At 40.4% G+C, this 20405-nt stretch overlaps 1 protein-coding gene across 1 annotated transcript in view; it reads right to left on the reverse strand.

The window, feature by feature from the left end:
* Positions 1-5674: 5674 nt before the first annotated feature.
* The window catches only part of BACE2 (beta-secretase 2), a 75238-nt gene continuing 60507 nt past the window's right edge, over positions 5675-20405 (reverse strand). The window contains exons 7-10 of the mRNA XM_063447076.1: positions 17186-17335; positions 15514-15682; positions 7225-7526; positions 5675-7190 (exon numbers count right to left, since the gene is read on the reverse strand). Of these exons, the coding sequence (XP_063303146.1) occupies positions 7279-7526; positions 15514-15682; positions 17186-17335 (567 nt within the window). The 3' untranslated portion in view covers positions 5675-7190; positions 7225-7278. The remainder of the gene's footprint in view (positions 7191-7224; positions 7527-15513; positions 15683-17185; positions 17336-20405) is intronic.

Raw genomic sequence — 20405 nt, forward strand, 5'->3', positions numbered from 1 at the left:
AGGTGTTCCTAGGGCTGCATAAACAAAGTGATTTAACTCCTAAATAGCAGAGAATTGAGCAGTGAAATGTTAGAGGCATGATCCATACATCAAAACTGCTTAAATAAGCTAAAGTTGATCTGGTGACTATAGTGTCCACTTATTAAAGGGACACGTTGTAGGACGACAGGGGAGAGGTCTGAGGAGGAGAGGTATATCTGAGTGTCATCAGAGTACAGGTGGTATTGAAATCCAAATGAGGTAATAAGTTTGCCAAAAGAGGCAGTATAAAGAGAAAATAGAAGGGGACCAAGTACAGAGCCTTGTGAGACTCCAGAGACAGGACGAAGGGAGGAGGTATCATTAGAAAAGGAGACACTGAATGAGCATTGGGAGAGATAGGAGGAAAACCAAGAGAAGACAGTGTCACAGAGACTGAGTGATTGAAGAGTTTGGAGAAGGAGAACATGGTCAACAGTGTCAAAGGCAGGAGAGAGGTCAAGAAGAATTAGTATAGAGTAGTGCCCTTTGGATTTAGCTGTGATCAGGTTGTTAGTGACTTTAATAAGAGCAGTCTCAGTAGAGTGGAGGGGGCGGAAGCCAGACTGAAGTGGGTCAAGGAGAGAGTTGGAATTTTTTTTTTTTTAAAGATGGGTACTATAGTAGCATGTTTAAGGGCAGCAGGGATAACACCAGAAGAGAGAGAGAGAGAAGTTGAAGATGTGTGTTAAGGAAGGCACAAGACAAGAGGAGAAAGATCTGATAAGGTGAGATGGGACAGGATCAAGCGGGCAAGTGGTGGGGCAAGAGGAAAGGAGAAACGCAGCCACCTCGTGTCTGAGAAAGTCTGAAGGGTAGGAAAGGCATGATCCAGCTGTGGTTGAGAAAGAGAGGGGCAAGGTGGTGAGAATTCTTTCCTTAGCTGTTCAGTCTTGTCGTTAAATTAGCATGCAAAGCTATCGTATGTAAGGGTAGTTTGGGGGGTGGCCACAGCAGGGAAAAGAAGGTAGCTAAAGGTATTAAAAAAAGACGCCTGGGATTGCGGGAGCATGAGCTAACGAGGGAGAAAAAGTATGACTGTTTGGCAAGGGCAAGGTCTGTGCAGTATGAATGCAACATGAATTTGTAGTGGAGGAAGTCAGACTGGGTGCGTGACTTCCTCCAGCAGTGTTCAGCAGAACGGGAGCATCTCTGAATGTAGTGTGTTGATTTCGTGTGCCACGGTTTGGGGCGTGTTCTCCTCAAGGTGCATGTTTGGAGTGGGGCTGCAGCGTCCAGGGCAGAGGTGAGGGAAGTGTTATATGAGGAGATGGCCAGTGAGAGACAGGAGAAAGTAGGGATGGATAGAAGTTGGGAATCAATACTAGCCGATAGCTCCTTGAGGTCAATATAATTCAGATTTCTTCTTAGTTGAGGCGGGTTAGGTTGAGGATGATGGGGTAGGGAGCTATTGAGAGCAAATTATAAGATGTGGTTATCTGAGAGAGGAAATGTAGTGTTGCAGAGATTAGAGATTGTACATACAGGGTATTGCCAGCTACATGGGTGGGGGACTTAGCTCACTGTGATAGCCCAAGGGAGGAGGTGATTGAAAGTAGTTTTTAGGCTACTGAGGACAAGGGTAGGTTAATGGGAATGTTTAAGTCCCCAAGAATTAGAAATGGAATATTAGAGGAGAGGAAGTAGGGACGCCAAGCAGCAAAGTGGTCAAGAAAGAGGAGAGGGGAACCAGGGGGACGAGAGATAATGGCAATGTTAGCAGAGTTAGGTTTGAAAAGGCGAACTGAATGAAATTCAAATGAGGAGATAGAGAGGGAATAGGGGGTGGGTAGAGGTTTGAAGGAGCAGTAAAGTTAGAGCAGAAACTCTACACCACCACCTTTGCTTTCAGAGTGTCTTGGGTTGGGGGAAAATTGAAGACCACCAAAGGATAGAGAGTCAGGGGTAGCGGTGTCAAAGGGAGAGAGCCATGTTTCTGTTAAGTCTAGGGAATGAGAGATGAAATGGTCGTGCACAGCAGTGGATTTAGTAACACTACAAACAGAGTGTGCATTCCAGAGGGCAGTGTGGAAGGAGGATTTAAAGGACGAGTGACATGAAATGGGTACGAGATTATTGTGATTCCCAGAGTTAGCATATGGTAGGTTTGCAGACGTGGGACCGAGGTTTGGAGAGACATCACAAGCTGCAAGGAGCAGAAGGATAGAGAGTAAGAGAAGATGGGAGTAGGATTTAAAGGTTTTGTGAGAGGGTTTGTATTTAGAGGTTTTAGAAAGGGTTGGATAGGTATAAGTAGAGTGCATGGGATGAATAGAGAAGAGAGGGAAGTAAAGTGGGAGCAATGAAAATGGTGTCAGTAGGGACAGGTGGGCAGAGGATAAAGAGAGTTTGCTAATTAGAGAGGTGAGAGTGAAAGTAAAGAATATAAGGGAGAGCATTCTCTAAGGAGAATAAAGGAGTTTATATTATAAAGAAGGACAATTAGGATTTTTTAGTTATGCAAAATTAGATGGTGGGAGCTTAAAACCACTGTATGTATATGTCTCTGTATGTATGTGTCTGTGTGTGTGTTTGTATGTATGTCTCTGTGTGTGTGTGTATCTATTTGTCTGCCTATATGTACGTCAGTGTGTGCCCTGTGTATCTGTATGTGTGTCACTGTTTGTATCTGTATGAGTGTCATTCTGTGTATTTGAATGTATGTCCTTAAGTGTTTGTATATCTGCATGTGTGTCTGCGTGTATATATGTATATTTTTGTTAGTTTGTGTGTCTGCATGTGTGTCCATGTATGTATATGTACGTGTTATATGGTGTTTATATGAATGTATGTCAGTGTGTGTGTGTGTGTGTGTGTGTTTGAATATCTGCATGTTTGTCAGTGTATGCACGGGTGTGTCTGTGTAACTGTCACCCCCTTCACCCTTCCACAATCACAATAACTCCACCAATCCTGTCACTCACCCATGCCATAATAACCACCCATCGCTCTGCCATATCCACCCTATTACACTCACCTTCTCTGTCACTCACTCGCACTCTCACTCACCCCCTCAATCTTGTCACACTCACCCCTTTCACCCTGCCACACACCAATTCTGTCATACTCAATCCCCAACCATGCAACCATGCCACACTAACCCTGTGGAGCGTGAATGAGACGCATGGAGGGTGTAAGGAGCTGAGACATATGGGGAGATGGCCCCAAACCAGGGACCCATGGTTTCTAGTTATGCCTCTGCTCTACATGCTTTATAAGCAAGTTTAACTGCTGGTCTACTTAAACATTCATAGACCCACCACAAACAGGCTAAAAAAAAAAGGTAGGAAACCTTTTCTTTCTATACTTTAAATAGGATATAATCTAATCTATGAATACTTCTTCCAACATCTAAACTTGTATAGAGTGTAATAGGAACACTCGTTTGGGATTTAGTTAAGGTTTAGACTCTAAAACCCTTAATATAATGAATTTATTTTTTTTGTACACAGAATTGACAAACATCCTTGGTGCACCACAACAGCGTCGTCAGGGTAAATAGACGTTCATTTTACAATACAAGTTGTGACATTCGCTATTCAGGCACATTTTGAGTTAGTAGAAGCAAGGTTTCAACAGTTTAGATTTCTTCTTAGTTTAGGTAAGTTAGCAAGGAATACATGTCAAAGAGAAAAATTATCAGAGGAGTGACCAAGAGGGAAAACATGACATGTACAGTCAATTTTAAAATAGTCAGTGGACTTGTGTGGGTCGTGTAGTTATACAGGCATGCTATGCTAGGTAGTGTGTATTTAAGCTCACACAGTGCTTGCAGCAGAAACAGTGTCATGGCATTCTATGGAGCCGTACAATTTTACGGTTTGTAGAATAAACAGGTGTAACAAGCCTCAAATTTTAGTATAAGGTAAGATCAGTTAGGTATGTCTAATTTAACAAGTAACATATCAGAGTGAGTCCCCTATTAGTTCCCCTGGTAGATGGGAAAGAGAGAGGTGTAAATTAGGGGCTTTGTTACACAGATAATGCTTGCACGGTTTGGTAGCGTTAGACATGACTAGTGTTATTATCAGAGGCATAGAGGCTATGAATGGAGCATGTAAAATACACACATCAATGCACTTATGTCGTTATTAATGTCATGAAGTCGTAAAGTACATTAAGTGGTACTTTGGGTCTGCGAACGTGCCAGGTAGGTACTTCTTCAAAACTACGCCATCTGCCCCTTGACTCCAAAAATGTGTCCATGGTGGTGCTTAGTTTTCCCAGTTCACGGGCTTCCATGCAGGCCCCTTGATGTGGTAGGTAGAGCGATCACCTGACTCCCTTGCGGGTGCCACTGCTAGTGTATGGGCTCGGTCCACTTGAGGGATCTATGCAGCGTCTGGAAGGTTGGCTGCACCTCTGGCCTTGGAGCTGTGTGAGGGCTAGTACTTTCTGGCCACGAGCCTGGAGTCCTGTAAGGTCCTGGGTCTTCCATGGATTTTTACACTCCGCACAAGTCTTTAGTAGATACACCCCCAACGAATACACCCCCAACGAAAACATGTATGCATTTTTTATTTGGGGTATTTCTAAAACAAACTTGCAAAAGCGGAATATCTTGTCTGCAGCCTATCCAAGCCCTCCCCTTCTAACCCAGTCCATACCTTCTGTGACTGCCCAATCAAAGACTTCCTACTGCATCTCAGTGAGAAGTCTTTGAAAGGAGGTGCTCTCAACAATTGCCTGAGCCTTGAGTTTAGCTCCAGTGACTTAAACAAACCAGGAAGTCACAGGGCCAGTTGGTTGATTGACAACCGGGGGGGGGGGTCTAGCAATGTAAATTTACAAAGTGCCAATTTCGATTTAAATCTGTACTTTTTTCTTCTCCATTTCACAAAAGCAGGACACTCTTCACACACATAGCACTTTAGAAAGCTGAAGAGCAAAGTGCCTCAGGGGTGTTGAGTACCCCTTTAACTTCCAATAAGGTTAAAGTGCCACGGTTACAAATTATTTAATTGTAGATGCGATTTCTTTGTCAGTATTATAGGAGATCTGTGGCTATCACTGAAATATTGCCAGAATTAGTCCAGGGGTTTATTTGGACCATACTTAGGGGCTCCAGCCCCTGTTAGCCCCTTCCCTAGCAACGCCCTGATTTGCCTCTTGAGAAGATCTGCTTCCTACAAAATTAAATTGAGTTGTAATTACTGTAACTTGTGAGCATTGTGTGACTGAACAGAAAATGCAGCGATTGCATGTTCATAGTTTGTTAACAAGTACGTAGTCAGAATATATTCTCACATGGATCTTTTTCCAATTAACCAAATATATAACGATGGGGGTAGGATCAAGTGGATTGTGAAAATGAATGCTTATATACTAATACAAGGGACCATTACTTTACTGAGAGGGTAATGGATGCATGGAATAGCCTTCCAGCTGAAGTGGTAGAGGTCCTAACTAGAAGATAAGGCCAGGGACTAATGAAAGTATTTCGAAAATTGGGCAGACTAGATGGTCTGAATGGTTCTTATCTGCCGTCACACTCTATGTTTTTATGACATAAAGGCTGGTTATTTTCTTTTATAGATCACACAACTATGGATCTGCCTTTCTACTATATACGTTCAATATCCAATTGTGAAATACAGTGCAAACAAATTTGACCCAAGTTGAAAAAAAAAACAAAAAAAAACTTGACACTTTAACATGAATTAAAGAAGAAAATTTTAATGTCTCCAAACGGATTTACAATATATTCAGAAATAGAAAAATATTAAAAGTAAACATTTTCAGGGATGTGCTGTTGAAGTTCGATTGGTATTCGTAAGATTTGTGTGTTTGCAGACTCACTTCGGATCAAAATAAAAATATTAAGTCCTCTCCATGTGTAACCATTAATAACCATTATTAAATAGTTAATAAAAACCTAGCCACAGTAAAAACAACGCAGCAATGAATAGAAGAGAACTATTTAGTATATTAGTTATAACACACATTTTATACAATACCCAACAAGTTTTCTTTAGTACCAACATATACAGATTGCTTTGCTATGGACATTCCTCAAACATTTATTTTGGGGACCTATAAACGCAAATGAAAACTGGAATAAACAATGATGTGCAACACAATTCTAGTATTACATTATCATTATTTTACCTTATAGAAATAAACTATATGTTAACAAGCAGTGATTTAGAATACACATGGGTCCTTTCTACCATCATCCTTTATGTACTTAGCTGTAATCTTCTAGGGAGTTTGACCAACCTACCAAAGTCAGATTATAGAGGGCAGTCTTTTTGCCATTTTCTATCAGACCACGCATGATATATTTTTTGGAAAATTGGTGTAAAGGAATTCTAGGTTTGAAGAAAAATATACCCATTTTTAGGCTTTATCTTGCAGGTTATTATAAAAGCACAGGGATGGTTCATGCCTAATGGAAAATAAGCCAAAATGGTATCCGCAAATAAAGCAAAAAACTGCTTCTTCCAGGAAACGTCCATTGACAATATTGGTTCTAAATACCTGAAGGTTGCAACTCAGCACGTTACAAAATAAATAAATATGGCAGCAAAAAATTATTTAGTTCATAACTTGGGGTTTTTTTTTTTTTTTTTTGGTTTGTTTTTTGTATCACCACCTTTCTCTTTTAGGGAAAATCCATGCTATCATACCAGCTATCTACTAAGGCCAAGAAGTTGACAGGCATGCCTTAGAAATGGACGCCAATTTCTTAACTGCAAGAGGATTTTTTTTTTCTCTTTAATATAAATTATACAGCACATTCCAATTGGTGATATTTTGTTTATTAAGTTGTATCCCTGATTAGGAATGTTGAGTAGTACATGAACGAAAACTATGAAAGACAACAGTATGAAAAGAAATCAAAAATCGCATTAAGTGCACATAGTAGTTAATTAATGGTCCTTCATGTTATTACAGCTTCTCCACCAAGACAGGAAAGTGGTTCCAACATTTATGGCTTTCAAAAGCTTGTGAAAGGGAAGGCACATTTAGTTTCAAGATAAAGAAAGGCTGCATAGTGCAGTAGTATTATGTTCTGTTGGCACAGTCGAAGGTTCACCTTGGAAGTTTACTGAAAATAGAACACATTGTAAACACAACATGGTTTGTTTCTTTAAGGCTTTGGTCATTGACATGTAAAAATGGGATATCCAAACAGCATATTGCAAGGATACTTAATTGTCTATATACTCCTTGTTGTCTATATACTCCTTGTTGTCTATATACTCCTTGTTGACTGTTTTTTTTTAGTTCATCCCACATATTTTCGAGCCCTGAAAATCATTTCCAGCGGTGACGCACCAAAGAAGATTCGTCATTGACCACTTCAGGGTCATCTCTGTTGCGTCTGTTTGGAAGAAGCAGCAAAATAACGAGTACCAAGAGTATAATGCCACAAAAGGTCATGAGGGCATATGATATGATCCACATAATGGGTTCCCTGAGTGGGTTTCTGGAGATACAGTTGCTTGAAACATCCTGAGTAGTGAACGGTCCCGAAATTGAAGACACCATCATTCCATCAACCTCTGGAAGAAAAAGAATTACAAAACAATATTAAATTTTACGTCTATGTGTGTCAAGAGAGAATAGAACAAGCAGTAGAAAAAGCAGATGTAGATCATGAGCATTACTTAAGGAAATGACCACCTTATATTTTATAGTTTCAAATGGTAAATCTGCAGCGTTTGATATCAAATGCACACCCGATTTCATCAAAGATGGAATCCTACATAAATTAAGAATGGTGGTTTATTTATATGGAGGTTTTAATCAGTTACCAAATCAGGAGGTATGTACGCATGGCATAATGACAAAGCATTTCCAATTAAAAAATGCTTTCTATTATTCATATCCGTGTAGCGAATGGGTTACCAAAACCTAGAGAGGGGGGACCTTTCTGATGTAAAGAAGGATCACCTGTACAGTCTCAGCAATGGAACTAGGGCTGACTTTTCAGGATTACCAATGTGCATCTTCGTTACCGGTACTTTTGTTAATTCTTAACTCAGTTTAGTATTCGGTGCCCTTGAAGGCACAGTTGTAGGGTTTTCGCTAAACGGTTAGAAATTGGCATATATTCATGCAAAACTTCTAGTATCAAGCGGACATTACAATTAACCATTGGACATTACAATTAACAGATTGGGGCTTCACTGCATGGCTTACTGATCAGCACAAGCGATTTCCTCTTGCTAACCCTCATAATTCTAAGCTTTAACACACTAGGTGTATACCACAGAACATATGCTATAACTATAGGCACTATTTTTTTATCTGTAACTAGAGGTTTGAGAAAGGAACTCACTACAAGTTCAATTTCATTGAACTAGACATTTAGGTGACCTCTCCTTTCTCCCTCTATGTTCTAATCTCTGTAACTGAAGAGATCGTTACCTTTCTTACAATCGCTTTAGATACTTTCAGATAGTTACTTCTTTTAGTCATTACTTCATGACTGCGTATCTTTCTGTTTGACTAGCTTTGTGAAAGGCATTCACCACTTTGTATATATCGTTATCCCTTGTATATATTTTCCCTATCCTTTGTATCCCTGAGATTGAGGTTAATTTACCTTTTTTAACTATATCTATTAAACCTTAGATTTAAAGTGCTTAGATTATTTAGGATCCCAGTTATTTAAGACAGATTGTGAGATCTACATACACACACACACATACAAACATACACACACACACACACACACACAAACAATAACACATTCTGGTACTTTTGGCAACATCCACTAGATGGCACCAAACACTAGTTTATCTCAATGCTCAGGAATTTAAAGGAGAGAAGAATGCCATTAATCTGTATTATACAATCTGCACATACAATCTATAAAGTATTTAGTTGGTGATGTAGATCTGACAACATTAAAGGAACAATCTGGGCACCAAAATAACATCAACATTATGTTGTCATGGTGCCATGAGGACCCTAGCACAGAGTTACCTTCAGGGGTTAAATTGTTAACGAACAGTTTAAACCCAAAGTCTTCTGTCCGGTGCTCGTCTGCTCTGCCGCAGTCCGAAGCTTCAAACAGGAGGTCTCAGACAAGAGTGCCGCTGATAGGCTGAGAGCGTCAGCCTATCACTCATTTATGTGAATGGGGAGATGCTAATAAATCAGCAGTCCCCTGTCTGAGGCTTATTTTTAATATTTATTAATGTATATGCTTATATATGTGTATACTGACAGGGCTTCAAAATTCAAGAAACAGAGGGATTTTCAAAACACAACCGAACCCTGTCAGAAAATTACTAAACCTGTTCTATGGGGACAGAAAAGGAACAAAGACAATTTTAATAAATTTTCTTTTTGGCTTACTCGAGTGTTACCCTCTACCCCAAGTGAATTCAGCCTCTCGTCCTTGGAAACCTTTAGTATATGGCCCTGTGCAAAGATGCCCCCCTAAAGAATCCCCTATATAGACCAGGAGTAGCAAGTATTATATGTCTTTAACTAGCACATGCACACACAAACACACTCCCCAGCCCAATGTTTTCTTTCTATTGACCAACAGGTGGCAGTAGTTTACACTCAGATACAGAAATGAGACACACACATATAACACTTACACAAACAAATACACAACACACACATTTTTAGCCACCCCACTGCTACCATACCTTTTGGTGCAGAGGGGTGGCTTTGCTGGGGTCCAGTGTCATCTGGCTAAATCTGATGGGAGGTGGGTCCAGACTCCAGGCTCTTCCTCCTACACCTCATTGGTAAGCAGGGAGAAAGTGCGTTGTACTCCCTTCCTCCCAGCACCGCGGTATCACATAGAGCAGGGGCCCGGTCGCGCTGTTTAATGGCCTCGGCGCCGGACCAGGCTCCTGACTAACGATGGCCATCGGGTGGCCCCTTTTCAGTCCGCAGTTTTTAAAGGACAAGTGCAAATTCCAGGGCGGTGGCAAGCGCCCACCCTTGCCCTCCCCTGTGGACGCCCATGCGTAGTCCCTATGCATCCAAGTAATTTCTACCCTTGTGATCCCCTTCAGAGCTCGTATGAGGGATCGTATATGTGAGAAAAGCTATGTGTTATATGGCAGCCTAATAGAAAGGATAGTTTTACTTAGCATGTTACCTCATGATCACATTTTGTGTTTTTATTTCTCTATCCTGATTATTAATTTTAGACTTGGGGTAAAAAAAAATTAATTATGGCTTGGGGTTCCCTATTGATCATTAAATAATAGAATTTCAGGTTTAAGAAACAAATATAAGATTTTAGGGTTAAGATCAATGGACAGTTATACAAGAATTCATAATTAGAAAGGGAAATGTAACCTAAACACTCACATGATCATTTTAGAGTATACGCTTGACCACAGTTTTCATCTTTTATAATCCTTATATCTTGTTCTGCTCTTTTTTTTTTTTTTTTTTAAATAATTCTCATGGTTTTCAGCTTTGTTTTTCTATGTTATGCGTGTTGAGCACCGTACAGGGATTGGTTGCTCTGCAAGTATATGTTTTTTCTGGAACTATTACTTTGTACGTTTTAAATTTTCAAGCACCAGTTTTAACATGTTTTTGTATATTTTGTATATATCCAAATAAAGCCAATTTTCAACTCTATATTCTGCACAAATATAATGTGACAGTTTGTAAATACGTTTTGTTCCTTAAAGGACCATTGAAATCACCCAGACAAAATTACCTCAATAATGTGGTCAGGGTACAGTGGCCTGTCATTCTAACCCCTCAATGTAAAACATTGCAATTTTCTAGGTTAAAGGACCACTCTAGGCACCCAGACCACTTCAGCTTAATGAGGTGGTCTGGGTGCCAGGTCCTTCTAGGGTTAACCCATTTTTTCATAAACCTAGCAGTTTCAGAGAAACTGCTATGTTTATGAATGGGTTAAGCCTTCCCCCTATGTCCTCTAGTGGCTGTCTCATTGACAGCCGCTAGAGGCGCTTGCGTGCTTCTCACTGTGATTTTCACAGTGAGAGCACGCCAGCGTCCATAGGAAAGCATTATGAATGCTTTCCTATGTGACCGGCTGAATGCGCGCGCAGCTCTTGCCGCGCGTGCGCATTCAGCCGTCGGGGAGGAGAAGAGGAGGATCGGAGGAGGAGAGCAGGAGGAGATCTCTCCGCCCAGCGCTGGAAAAAGGTAAGATTTAACCCCTTTCCCCTTTCCAGAGCCGGGCGGGAGGGGGTCCCTGAGGGTGGGGGCACCCTCAGGGCACTCTAGTGCCAGGAAAACGAGTATGCTTTCCTGGCACTAGAGTGGTCCTTTAAACACGAATCTAGTGGCGGTTATACTGATAGCTACAGCAGGTTTTGGCTGTGTTAGAAGGGGAGGGCTTGCCAAAGCTTCGGACAAGAGTGCTATAACGTTTACATGTTTTATTTATACCCCCAATGAAACATAATTAAATGCATGCATATTTTCATTGAGGATATATAGCTACTAAACCGGGATTTATTTTTTATAATTGATTTTTATTTAATGTGTTTGCCCAGTGGCGTTTAAGAAAAATATCAAGCACACCAGCCCAACCCACTAATATAGATAAGCGTGCGCTTTAAAAAACAAAAACAAAAAAACTGTTTTGAACGCCCTGGGAATCATTCACTAAACACCGAACTGCAGTGAACTAAAATCCAAATGACATAATTTAGGCTACAGAAGCCAAGCTGTGAGTATATTTGGAGCGGTTTATAAATTCAGCGGTTGTTGTCGTCCTTTGTTTCTTTAAGCATATCTCCCTTAAATCCCAGGTTCAGTGAGACAGCAACAATAACCCAGAGGCAGGGCCGGCTTAAGAGCCCAGTGGGCCTGGTGCTGACCGTTATGATGGGCCTAATTACAGAATCTTATCGACCAAAAACACTAGAACAGTCATACCTCTCTAGCGTCATGTATATGATGGAGACGTTGCTGGAGCGAAACTCAAAGGATGCAGCAATATGAAAACACATACTCCTATGCTAATCTCTTTATCTAATTTATGCTTTCATCTTTCAAGTAAATCCATACCCCCTAACAGCAGTGTCCAGTGAAGCAGGAAGTCAATGGGCGGGGTAAAAGGGTCAGCCACTGACGCGAATCACATGACCAGAACTGCCAAAAGGGGAGAACATGCCCAAAAAGGGGGCATGTCTGTCCAAAGAATTTGAAGGACAGCCTGGCATGTAAGCTGCCCAACTAAGGGCATACTATGCAGGCAGCAACCTGAGCTTGACATAAATGCGTCTAATGATGCGCTCACTACATGCTTTCTAAGGACTGTCCCCTAGCATTCGCTAGTCCACTTGACTTACCTTCTTACTAGAAGGCAGAAGTTCCTGGTATATAGTGAGACAGAGAACAGGTGGATGTAGTGAGTGTTGAAGAAATGGGACATGCCACAGTGACCAACGTCTGCATTATCTAAACTAATTTTATTGTCAGCCAGTCCACAAACGTTTTGTTCCCATACATCCCTCTTAAGCTTCCAAACTTAAAGGGACACTATAGTCACCAGAAAAACTACAGCTTATTGTATTTGTTCTGTTAAGTAGAATCATTCCATTCAGGCTTTTTGCAGTAAACACTGTCTTTTCAGAGAAAATACCTCCACTGGCCACTCCTTAGATGGCTGCTAGAGGTGCTTCTTGGGGCAGTACTGCCTGGTGTGCAGCACTGCCATTCAGTGTCTCCACCCTCTGCATGCAGACACTGAACTTTCCTCATAGAGATGCATTGATTCAATTTGTCTTTATGAGGAGATGCTGATCGGCCAGGGCTATATTGAACTTGTGCTGGCTCTGCCCCTGATCTGCCTAGTTGACAGTCTCAGACAATCCTATGGGGAGGTATTCTAATTTGCTCAGACCACCACTTCTGATGATGTCAGCAGACAGTCAGTTCAGAGGCAGAGCCAGCAGCTGCAGACTTGAATACAAGTAATATTTCACTATATTTAGGGAGGCAAGAAGGGGCCAGGGTGGTGGTTTTAACATAATAGGGTCAGAAGTGTGGAACTTTTATAATGGAATTTGCAAGCAGCCAGATAAGCGCCAAGATAGAGGAGTTTCAAAGAATTGGTTAAACAGTGCATTTTGTAAAATTTGTGACGGTTCTCAATTAGCCTGATGTAAAACCAGAAGGTTTCATTACAGAGACAACACTTAAAATACTGGTTCCTAAACCAGTCCTCATGATCCAGAACCAATCCATGATTGATCAGTATCGCCATTAGTATAGAACATTGAAATGCACAAATCCTGAACTGTAATTGGACCACACGGACTGGTTTGGGAACCACTGACTAAAATAACACTCCAGGTACTATAACCACTGCAAATCACCCAGAGTGTTCATTTAACGGACAACTGTCAGACAAATGCACTCTGGTTCACACTTGCCTGTTGGCTCAACAACAAACAAGAGAGCTTGATTTTCTACTTATAATTGCTACAAGGTACTAAGCTAGAGTCCCCACTGTTTATTTTATAAAAAAAAGTGCTTAATGCACGGAAATGACTGTTAGCAACTATTCCAGCCCGTGTGCTGCAGTGGGAAAGATGGCTGCTCCCATGCAGGCAATACAGTGATATGCATCATTAAAAATGTGATGAATCTTTTCCATCTGCCACTGATGGAGTTAACCATAGTGTCAAAGTATTTGCAAAGAAAATGCCCCAAAATGTTGATGTAAGATACTGCTGGGGATTTATTAGAAAAATGAAACATATCATGTACTATAAAAATCATTTGTCCACTTGGTTTCACTTAAAGGGACACTATAGTCACCCGGACCACTTCAGCTCATTGAAGTGGTTTGGGTTCAGTGTCCCATCACCATTAACCCTGAGCATGTAATTATTGCAGTTTTTAATAAAAAACTATATTAATTAACTGCTAGGGTTAACTCCACTAGTGGCGGTCTAGCAGACTGCCACTGGAGGGAGTTCTGGTCACTTAAATGACGCAACATCCTCACACTATGCATGAGGACTTCCAGGGTCACTGGAATCCCCATTGGAAAGCATTGAATAATGCATTCCTATGGGATAATCCTAATGCGAGTGTGGCCATTGCCGCACATACGCATTAGGTCTCCCCTACCAGCTGACATCGGCGGAGGGACATCGGCGCTGGACTCAGGTAAGTGTTAGAAGGAATTTTTAACCCCTTCTGCACCACGAAGGGCAGAGGGGCTTGACTGAAAGGGAAGCTAAGATCTGGTAGGAAAAAATGCTTTCCGAATTTAGTGTAAATTGCAAATAAGTTGACCCATAACCCATGACCCATGTAATTTTTGAATGTTGGTATAGGAGGACTGTCGGTTTTAGATTTCTGTAAGTATTCCGGTCAATTCACAGAATTTATTGGGACGTTGTCCGTTTAGAGCCATTACTTTTCTCATCCTGGAAAGATAATGCACATTGTTTCCACAAAGAAACTGACTGTGCTGAAAGATGAGAACCAGCCTGTTTATTTGGATAGCCTTTAAAGAAATCATTGACCTCATCGTGGTGATTTGTTCTTCCGTCCCAAAATATAGGTCTTTTCAAAGAGGAAAAATATTGCAGAGCAATGTACAGTAAGTAAATAAAAGATACAAATAAGTAACAAAAATTAAGTAACAATTTAAATAAAGAGGAAAGAGGTGTTGAGGCTCAGGTTTGAACAGTCTTAAAATGACACTCGAAGAACCAACACTCATTTGGTTTTAGCATCATTTTTTTTAATGGATTGTAGTCTGAAATTCAGATATTTAAGTTAAACAAAAAAAAAAATACACATGAATGAGACAAAAACATGTGTTGGTACTCAGAGTATACCTTTAAGAGAGAGTTTGAATCAGGTGATTACGGCAAAGTTTTATTAACCCTTACCCTGTGGTGGGACCAAGAGGGGACGGGGCAAAACAAGTACAGTGCTAGAAATACAGCTTTGTATTCTGAGCACTATATTTTCCCTTTAAATGTATTGTAATCAGGAATTAAGACAGCTTTCCAGATATCTTACTATAAACATATATAAAATGCAGAAGAAGGTATAACATAGGAGATAACATTGGGAGGACAAATTATGAAGGTGGAGACAGTAACTTAGATTCACATCGTGGTTTACATTTAAATAAGTCGACTTGCTTCTTTGCCCAGTATGTAACCTGTAATAAAGCTATGAGTAAATTAAGCTCTGAAAAGGCTGAGCAGACCTCGTGTTGCACATGTGGTAGGTAGCCACGCTTCCTATAAGCATTACTTTGTTGGCATGTTCTTGGACAAGTTCTCTGACTGTCACTTTGCCATCACCAGAAAAATATCTAAGCAGCGATCCACCATTTACCTATTGATCTGGACAATGTGTTGGAATAAACCAGAGATAACACATTTTGACATGCCATTGTCATTCCACTAGGTTTGTAGAAGGAAGGAGAAAATAAAGTTGAGTAACTTGGACTCTGATAAGGTATAACAGATTAAACATTAGAAACACCTTATGCTAACGGAAACCATGTATTCCGATAAATACATTGCTAACTAGAACCATAATTCCTACCTGCACAGCTGCTGACAGCAAAGCCAACTCTCTTCTCTGCTCGGTCAAAGATGACATAGAAACCTTCCATGACAATGGCTCCAAGTACCAAAGCGTTGGTGGATTGAGAGATTCCAAATCGGAAGCAGTTGAGGCTCTCACGGATTGTCACCGCTGGCTGAATGTATAGCTACAGGATAAAGTAATTCGAGATCAGAGATGTACAAGTTGCCAATATGTAAAAAAAATAAATATAATTCTAAACTGGGACAGACTTTGGTTATTGCAAAATTAATGTTAAAGGTTACACAGACCAACCTCGACATGTTCTCGTGCCTCAGAAAGTCACATACAGCTTCAATTTCATAGAATGTATTAATAGAATTTAGAATGACTGTATCAGAGTTTAGTCATAGTCTTCAAAATATTATTTTTTGTATTATGGTTAATTTCTCAACAGACACAGTAGTGCTTCTCCTTATATTTGAAACCATTGTACTTGAGTATGTTATTTCTCGGTTTGTTCATTAAAAGTACATTTCTGTTAAAGGGAACATATAGTCACAAAAACAATCAGTTATTTCGGGACCATTCTGTCCATCCCATTTGCTATGTAAAATGAAGTTAAACATAACTCACCATCAGAGGTTCTCCAATTAGGCGGTTTAGGAGGGCGAATAAGGCCTTGTGCGGTTTGGGGCCTCTTGTTTTCAATAACCCCTTTGCACCAGTACTTATGTATACACAACTTCCAGGCTATGCAACCATACCCCACAATTGTGTATAGACGATTGGCATAATTGAAAATTACATTTATTTATTGCGGATTAATTTTGTTTGCAAATTATGCTACAACTACAGCTAGAGCTCGCAATGCATGGGGCACAGGAAGCCGTGACAATGCAAGCTTCTGAACAATGAATGCAGAGACTGACTCTCTGTATCCAGCGCTGCAAGCCCGCCTTTCAATATAGCGAATGCTCCTTACACACACACACAAAACACAACCCTATTATTTTATACTTTGGGTGTTAGTAGGTCCTCATGCTTGAATTTCGTCTAGGGCCTCAAAGTCTAGAGCCGACTCTGCTCACCACGCTTCCAGCTTCAGTGATGTCAGCATCCAAAACTAGATCACCCACAATCTGCTCCAATCCATTTCTTCTCATATGGAAGCAATGGATTAGAAGTAGAACTAGAAGCAGTATTTAATTCCCAGTCTGAGTTTTATTTGGTCCATGGGGAGGAAGCACCTCTACTGCAAGTCAGGAAGAGAGTCATCAGAGGTCTCTTTAAAAGGACCACTCTAGTGCCAGGAAAACAAACATATTTGTTTTCCTGGCACTATAGGGTCTCTAGGTCCCCCCCACCCTTAGGGTCCCCCTCCCGCCGGGACTGACTATACTCACCAGAACAACATCATGAAGTTGTAGTCGTTCTGGTGAGTATAGTGTCCCATTAGTAAAATGGTTTACAAAGAACAAAAATAAAACCCATATAGACTATTTAAACTACCTATATATAAAACATACCTTTCTTCTATAAAAATCAAATGCTGGCTCCTTAAACATGTTCTTATGCATTAATGATTATGCGTGTCATTCATTGCACAATATATAGTCTGCTTAAAATAACTTGCAGGTATCTACTGTCATAAAAGAAAGTTAAACATAAAATAAATAAATCAATCAACCTGTGGTTTTAGAGTAATGCGGAAGGATTTGCTGGCATTCATGTCCCTAAGGTATATGGAGATATCAGGAAAATAGGCCCAGGGATTTTCGCCTGAATCCCAGCAGGCAAGCTGCAACCCATTCCAGAAATCGTCATTGAAATTCTGTATCTAAAAAGAAAACCAAAAGACAAAGACTCCGTCATTTAACCAGAAGGCAGATCCTCAAATGTTGCCAATATAGAGCACACGTTTAGGGTATTGTAATCTCTACAGTAAGAAAGGCTGCTGGGCAAATGTTATTTAGTTTCCATTTCGTAGAAAGAAAATAAGCAACTTTCTAATGGGATACCAGCTAGAAAAGAGGCCAATACATTAATTATTAATGATTTAATGAGAAAGCTCTGATCATGGTATTAAAAGGAACACTATGGCGTTTTCATTCCCAACACTATAGTACTGGAGTAAATGTTTAGGTCTGTGGTAACACTCAGAATCGAGTAAAAAGGCTTAACTTACCTTTTCTCCATCGCCATGCTCGGCGCAGGTGGGTCTGCCTCCAGTGCGGAGATCAATCTTGACCATCTCAGCCGATCCAATGCTTTCCCATAGGAAAGCATTGTGAGGCTACTGTGCACCTGTGGGAAAACACTGTGCCAATGAGCATCTACTCAGAGATGCATTGAATTTGGGGAGCGTTCCTCTGAAAAGGCAGTGTTTACATTGAAAAGCCTGCAGGGACATGCTAAAGACACTAGAGCCACTACAACCAGAAGCTGTAGTGATTCTGGGGTCTATAGCATTCCCTAAAACGCCTTAAGGTTAAAAGGTACATTTACCATTTTTCCTCGGCAGCCCAAATCACCATTAATTTTGCTGTTAGTCTATGTTAACGTGTTTTTTTTTTTTCTGTTAACCTATAAGTCTGAGAGATTTGTACCAGATTTTTTTTTTTGGCCTTCAGCCAAAACTATACACAGAAAATAAAGTTACTTGGCTCCAAAGATTGCAATTCAAGACACGCATTACAAAAAGGTGTACTGTGCAGAATGAGTAAAAGGATTCGTAAAAAATACAAAACAAATACCAGCTCTGAAACCTAATCAGCTTATTAAACAAGTGTGGAAGGCAAACAAGACCAGTCGTGGCTTCAGACATGTAGCGGAAATAAAATAAAATATGTTATAATGACATCTTCCTTTTCAAAGTCTCTTCTTGGCATTAAACCAATAGCCTTTTTATTTTAAGGTCTTAAAATACAAGGTTTATGGTTTACACATACCCTGAAATCATCAATTCGCTTAAAATCTTAAAATGCCCATTACAGCTCATTCTACGAGCTTGCACCCCCAGTAAGCCTTTGCCAGATTCACTGTGCTTTCTTGGAACCACTGCTCCTACATGTTCCTGGCTCTGTATGAAAAGTGATGCCCTGCAGTATTTAGCATATGCATAAATTGCAATAATTATGGTGGGAATCTTAAAGGATTTGCCTTATTGATAAGGATGGGTTTCCCACCCGCGTTACGTCAGTTGTTCACACCGTACATCACTTTTCAACCTGTAGAAGTGAAGTGGTCATGGGAAACGTGAAACCTTCGTCCCCAATATAACAGCAGTGTCAAGCTGCCCGTTTCTTGTCAAAATGAGTGCACAAGCCAAATACGCTGTTCATGAAGTTTAATGTTAAAAAAAAAAAACACAAAACAAAAAAAAAAAACCCTCAGAGGGTTAATTACTAAAGTATGAATTTAAGGCCAGAATACCTCAACTGAAAGAATAGCAGACTGAGAATTTTTACAATTTGACCTTACATTTGGCATGAATTCACTTTGAATTTACGCCCTGAACTCTCACACTAGTAGAAAACTTTAACACAGAAACCAATATGCCAGATTATCTAATTTAAAAGCAAAAAAAGCCAAAAAACATAAACTTATTGTTAATTATTTCATCAACGTGCCACGTAGATTGAGAGTTTTGTCGACGCAGTTAATAGGCGCGCCATACACACAGCTCATTTTCACAAAATAAATATTTCCCTCCCAGTTATTCCTTCAAGCGAAACAATTACATGGAAATTGCAAATGCTGACTCAACAGGATAAAAAAATATTTTTCAAAGATTAGAAGAAGGAAAAAAAAATAAAAAAAAGTGATGGAAAATACCGACACGTGTTTATACTTTGGTATCTGTAAGTGAAATAATATTGGTTTCCCGCTCTGCATGTTGTAGCTATTGATATGAATTCTGTGTTAAGCAGGTTCTGCCAAAGAAAATATATACCCATTGTGTCACTACAGTGCATTGTGGGAGCACGAACATTCCATTGACCAAAAAAATGTCTGATAAAATTACCTGACCTCTTTTTTTGGCTTCAAATTGCATTGCAGCTTAGCAACTAATATACGCACATTATATATATCTATATCTATATCTTTTTTTTTTTTTTTTTATAAGTAGGTTAAACCAGCTCTTTTTTTGAATCCACTCCCCCACTCTAAAAGTGTATTTTGCTTCATTAGGATTCTGCTTTTTTACCTGTATTTTTGTACTTTTTTTCACCATCAGGTTTTGATTCCAGTAACAGCCATCTTCTAATGTCCGGCAGTGATGTTGGGTTTCTGCCTTTGTCTACGCTTTGTCAGTTCTCGTGTATCCTCAGTTCACCTTGCACATCGAATAGGCACAGGGCGGACTGAGCATGCCCACACTCACAATGCTTAATGCTGGGGGACGTAGAGGACAGGTGAGCATCATAGTAAACTTGACAAAGTCTTAAAGGGACACTCCAGGCACCCAGACCACTTCTGCTCATTGGAGTGGTCTGGGTGCCCACTCCCACTACCCTTAACCCTGCAAGTGTAATTATTGCAGTTTTTTATAAACTGCAATAATTACCTTGCAGGGTTAACCCCACCTCTAGTGGCTGTCTACTAGACAGCCACTAGAGGGCACTTCCTGAATCACAGCAAAGATTTTCTTTGATAGAGCGTCGCTGGACGTCCTCACGCTGTGTGAGGACCTCCAGCGTCACTCATTTCCTCATAGGAAAGCATTGAAAATATTTTTCAATGCTTTCCTATGGGGAGCGTTAATGTGCATGCGCGGCATTGCCGCGCATGCGCATTAGGTCTCCTCGGCCGGTGGGCAGGATCAGTCTCGGCCACCGGCCGACGGAGACAGTAGGAGGAGCAGACAGCGACGAGGGATATCGTCGCTGCCTCAGGTAAGTAACTGA

Source organism: Pelobates fuscus, chromosome 1 (assembly GCF_036172605.1).
Source record: "Pelobates fuscus isolate aPelFus1 chromosome 1, aPelFus1.pri, whole genome shotgun sequence".
Taxonomy (NCBI): Eukaryota; Metazoa; Chordata; class Amphibia; order Anura; family Pelobatidae; genus Pelobates; species Pelobates fuscus.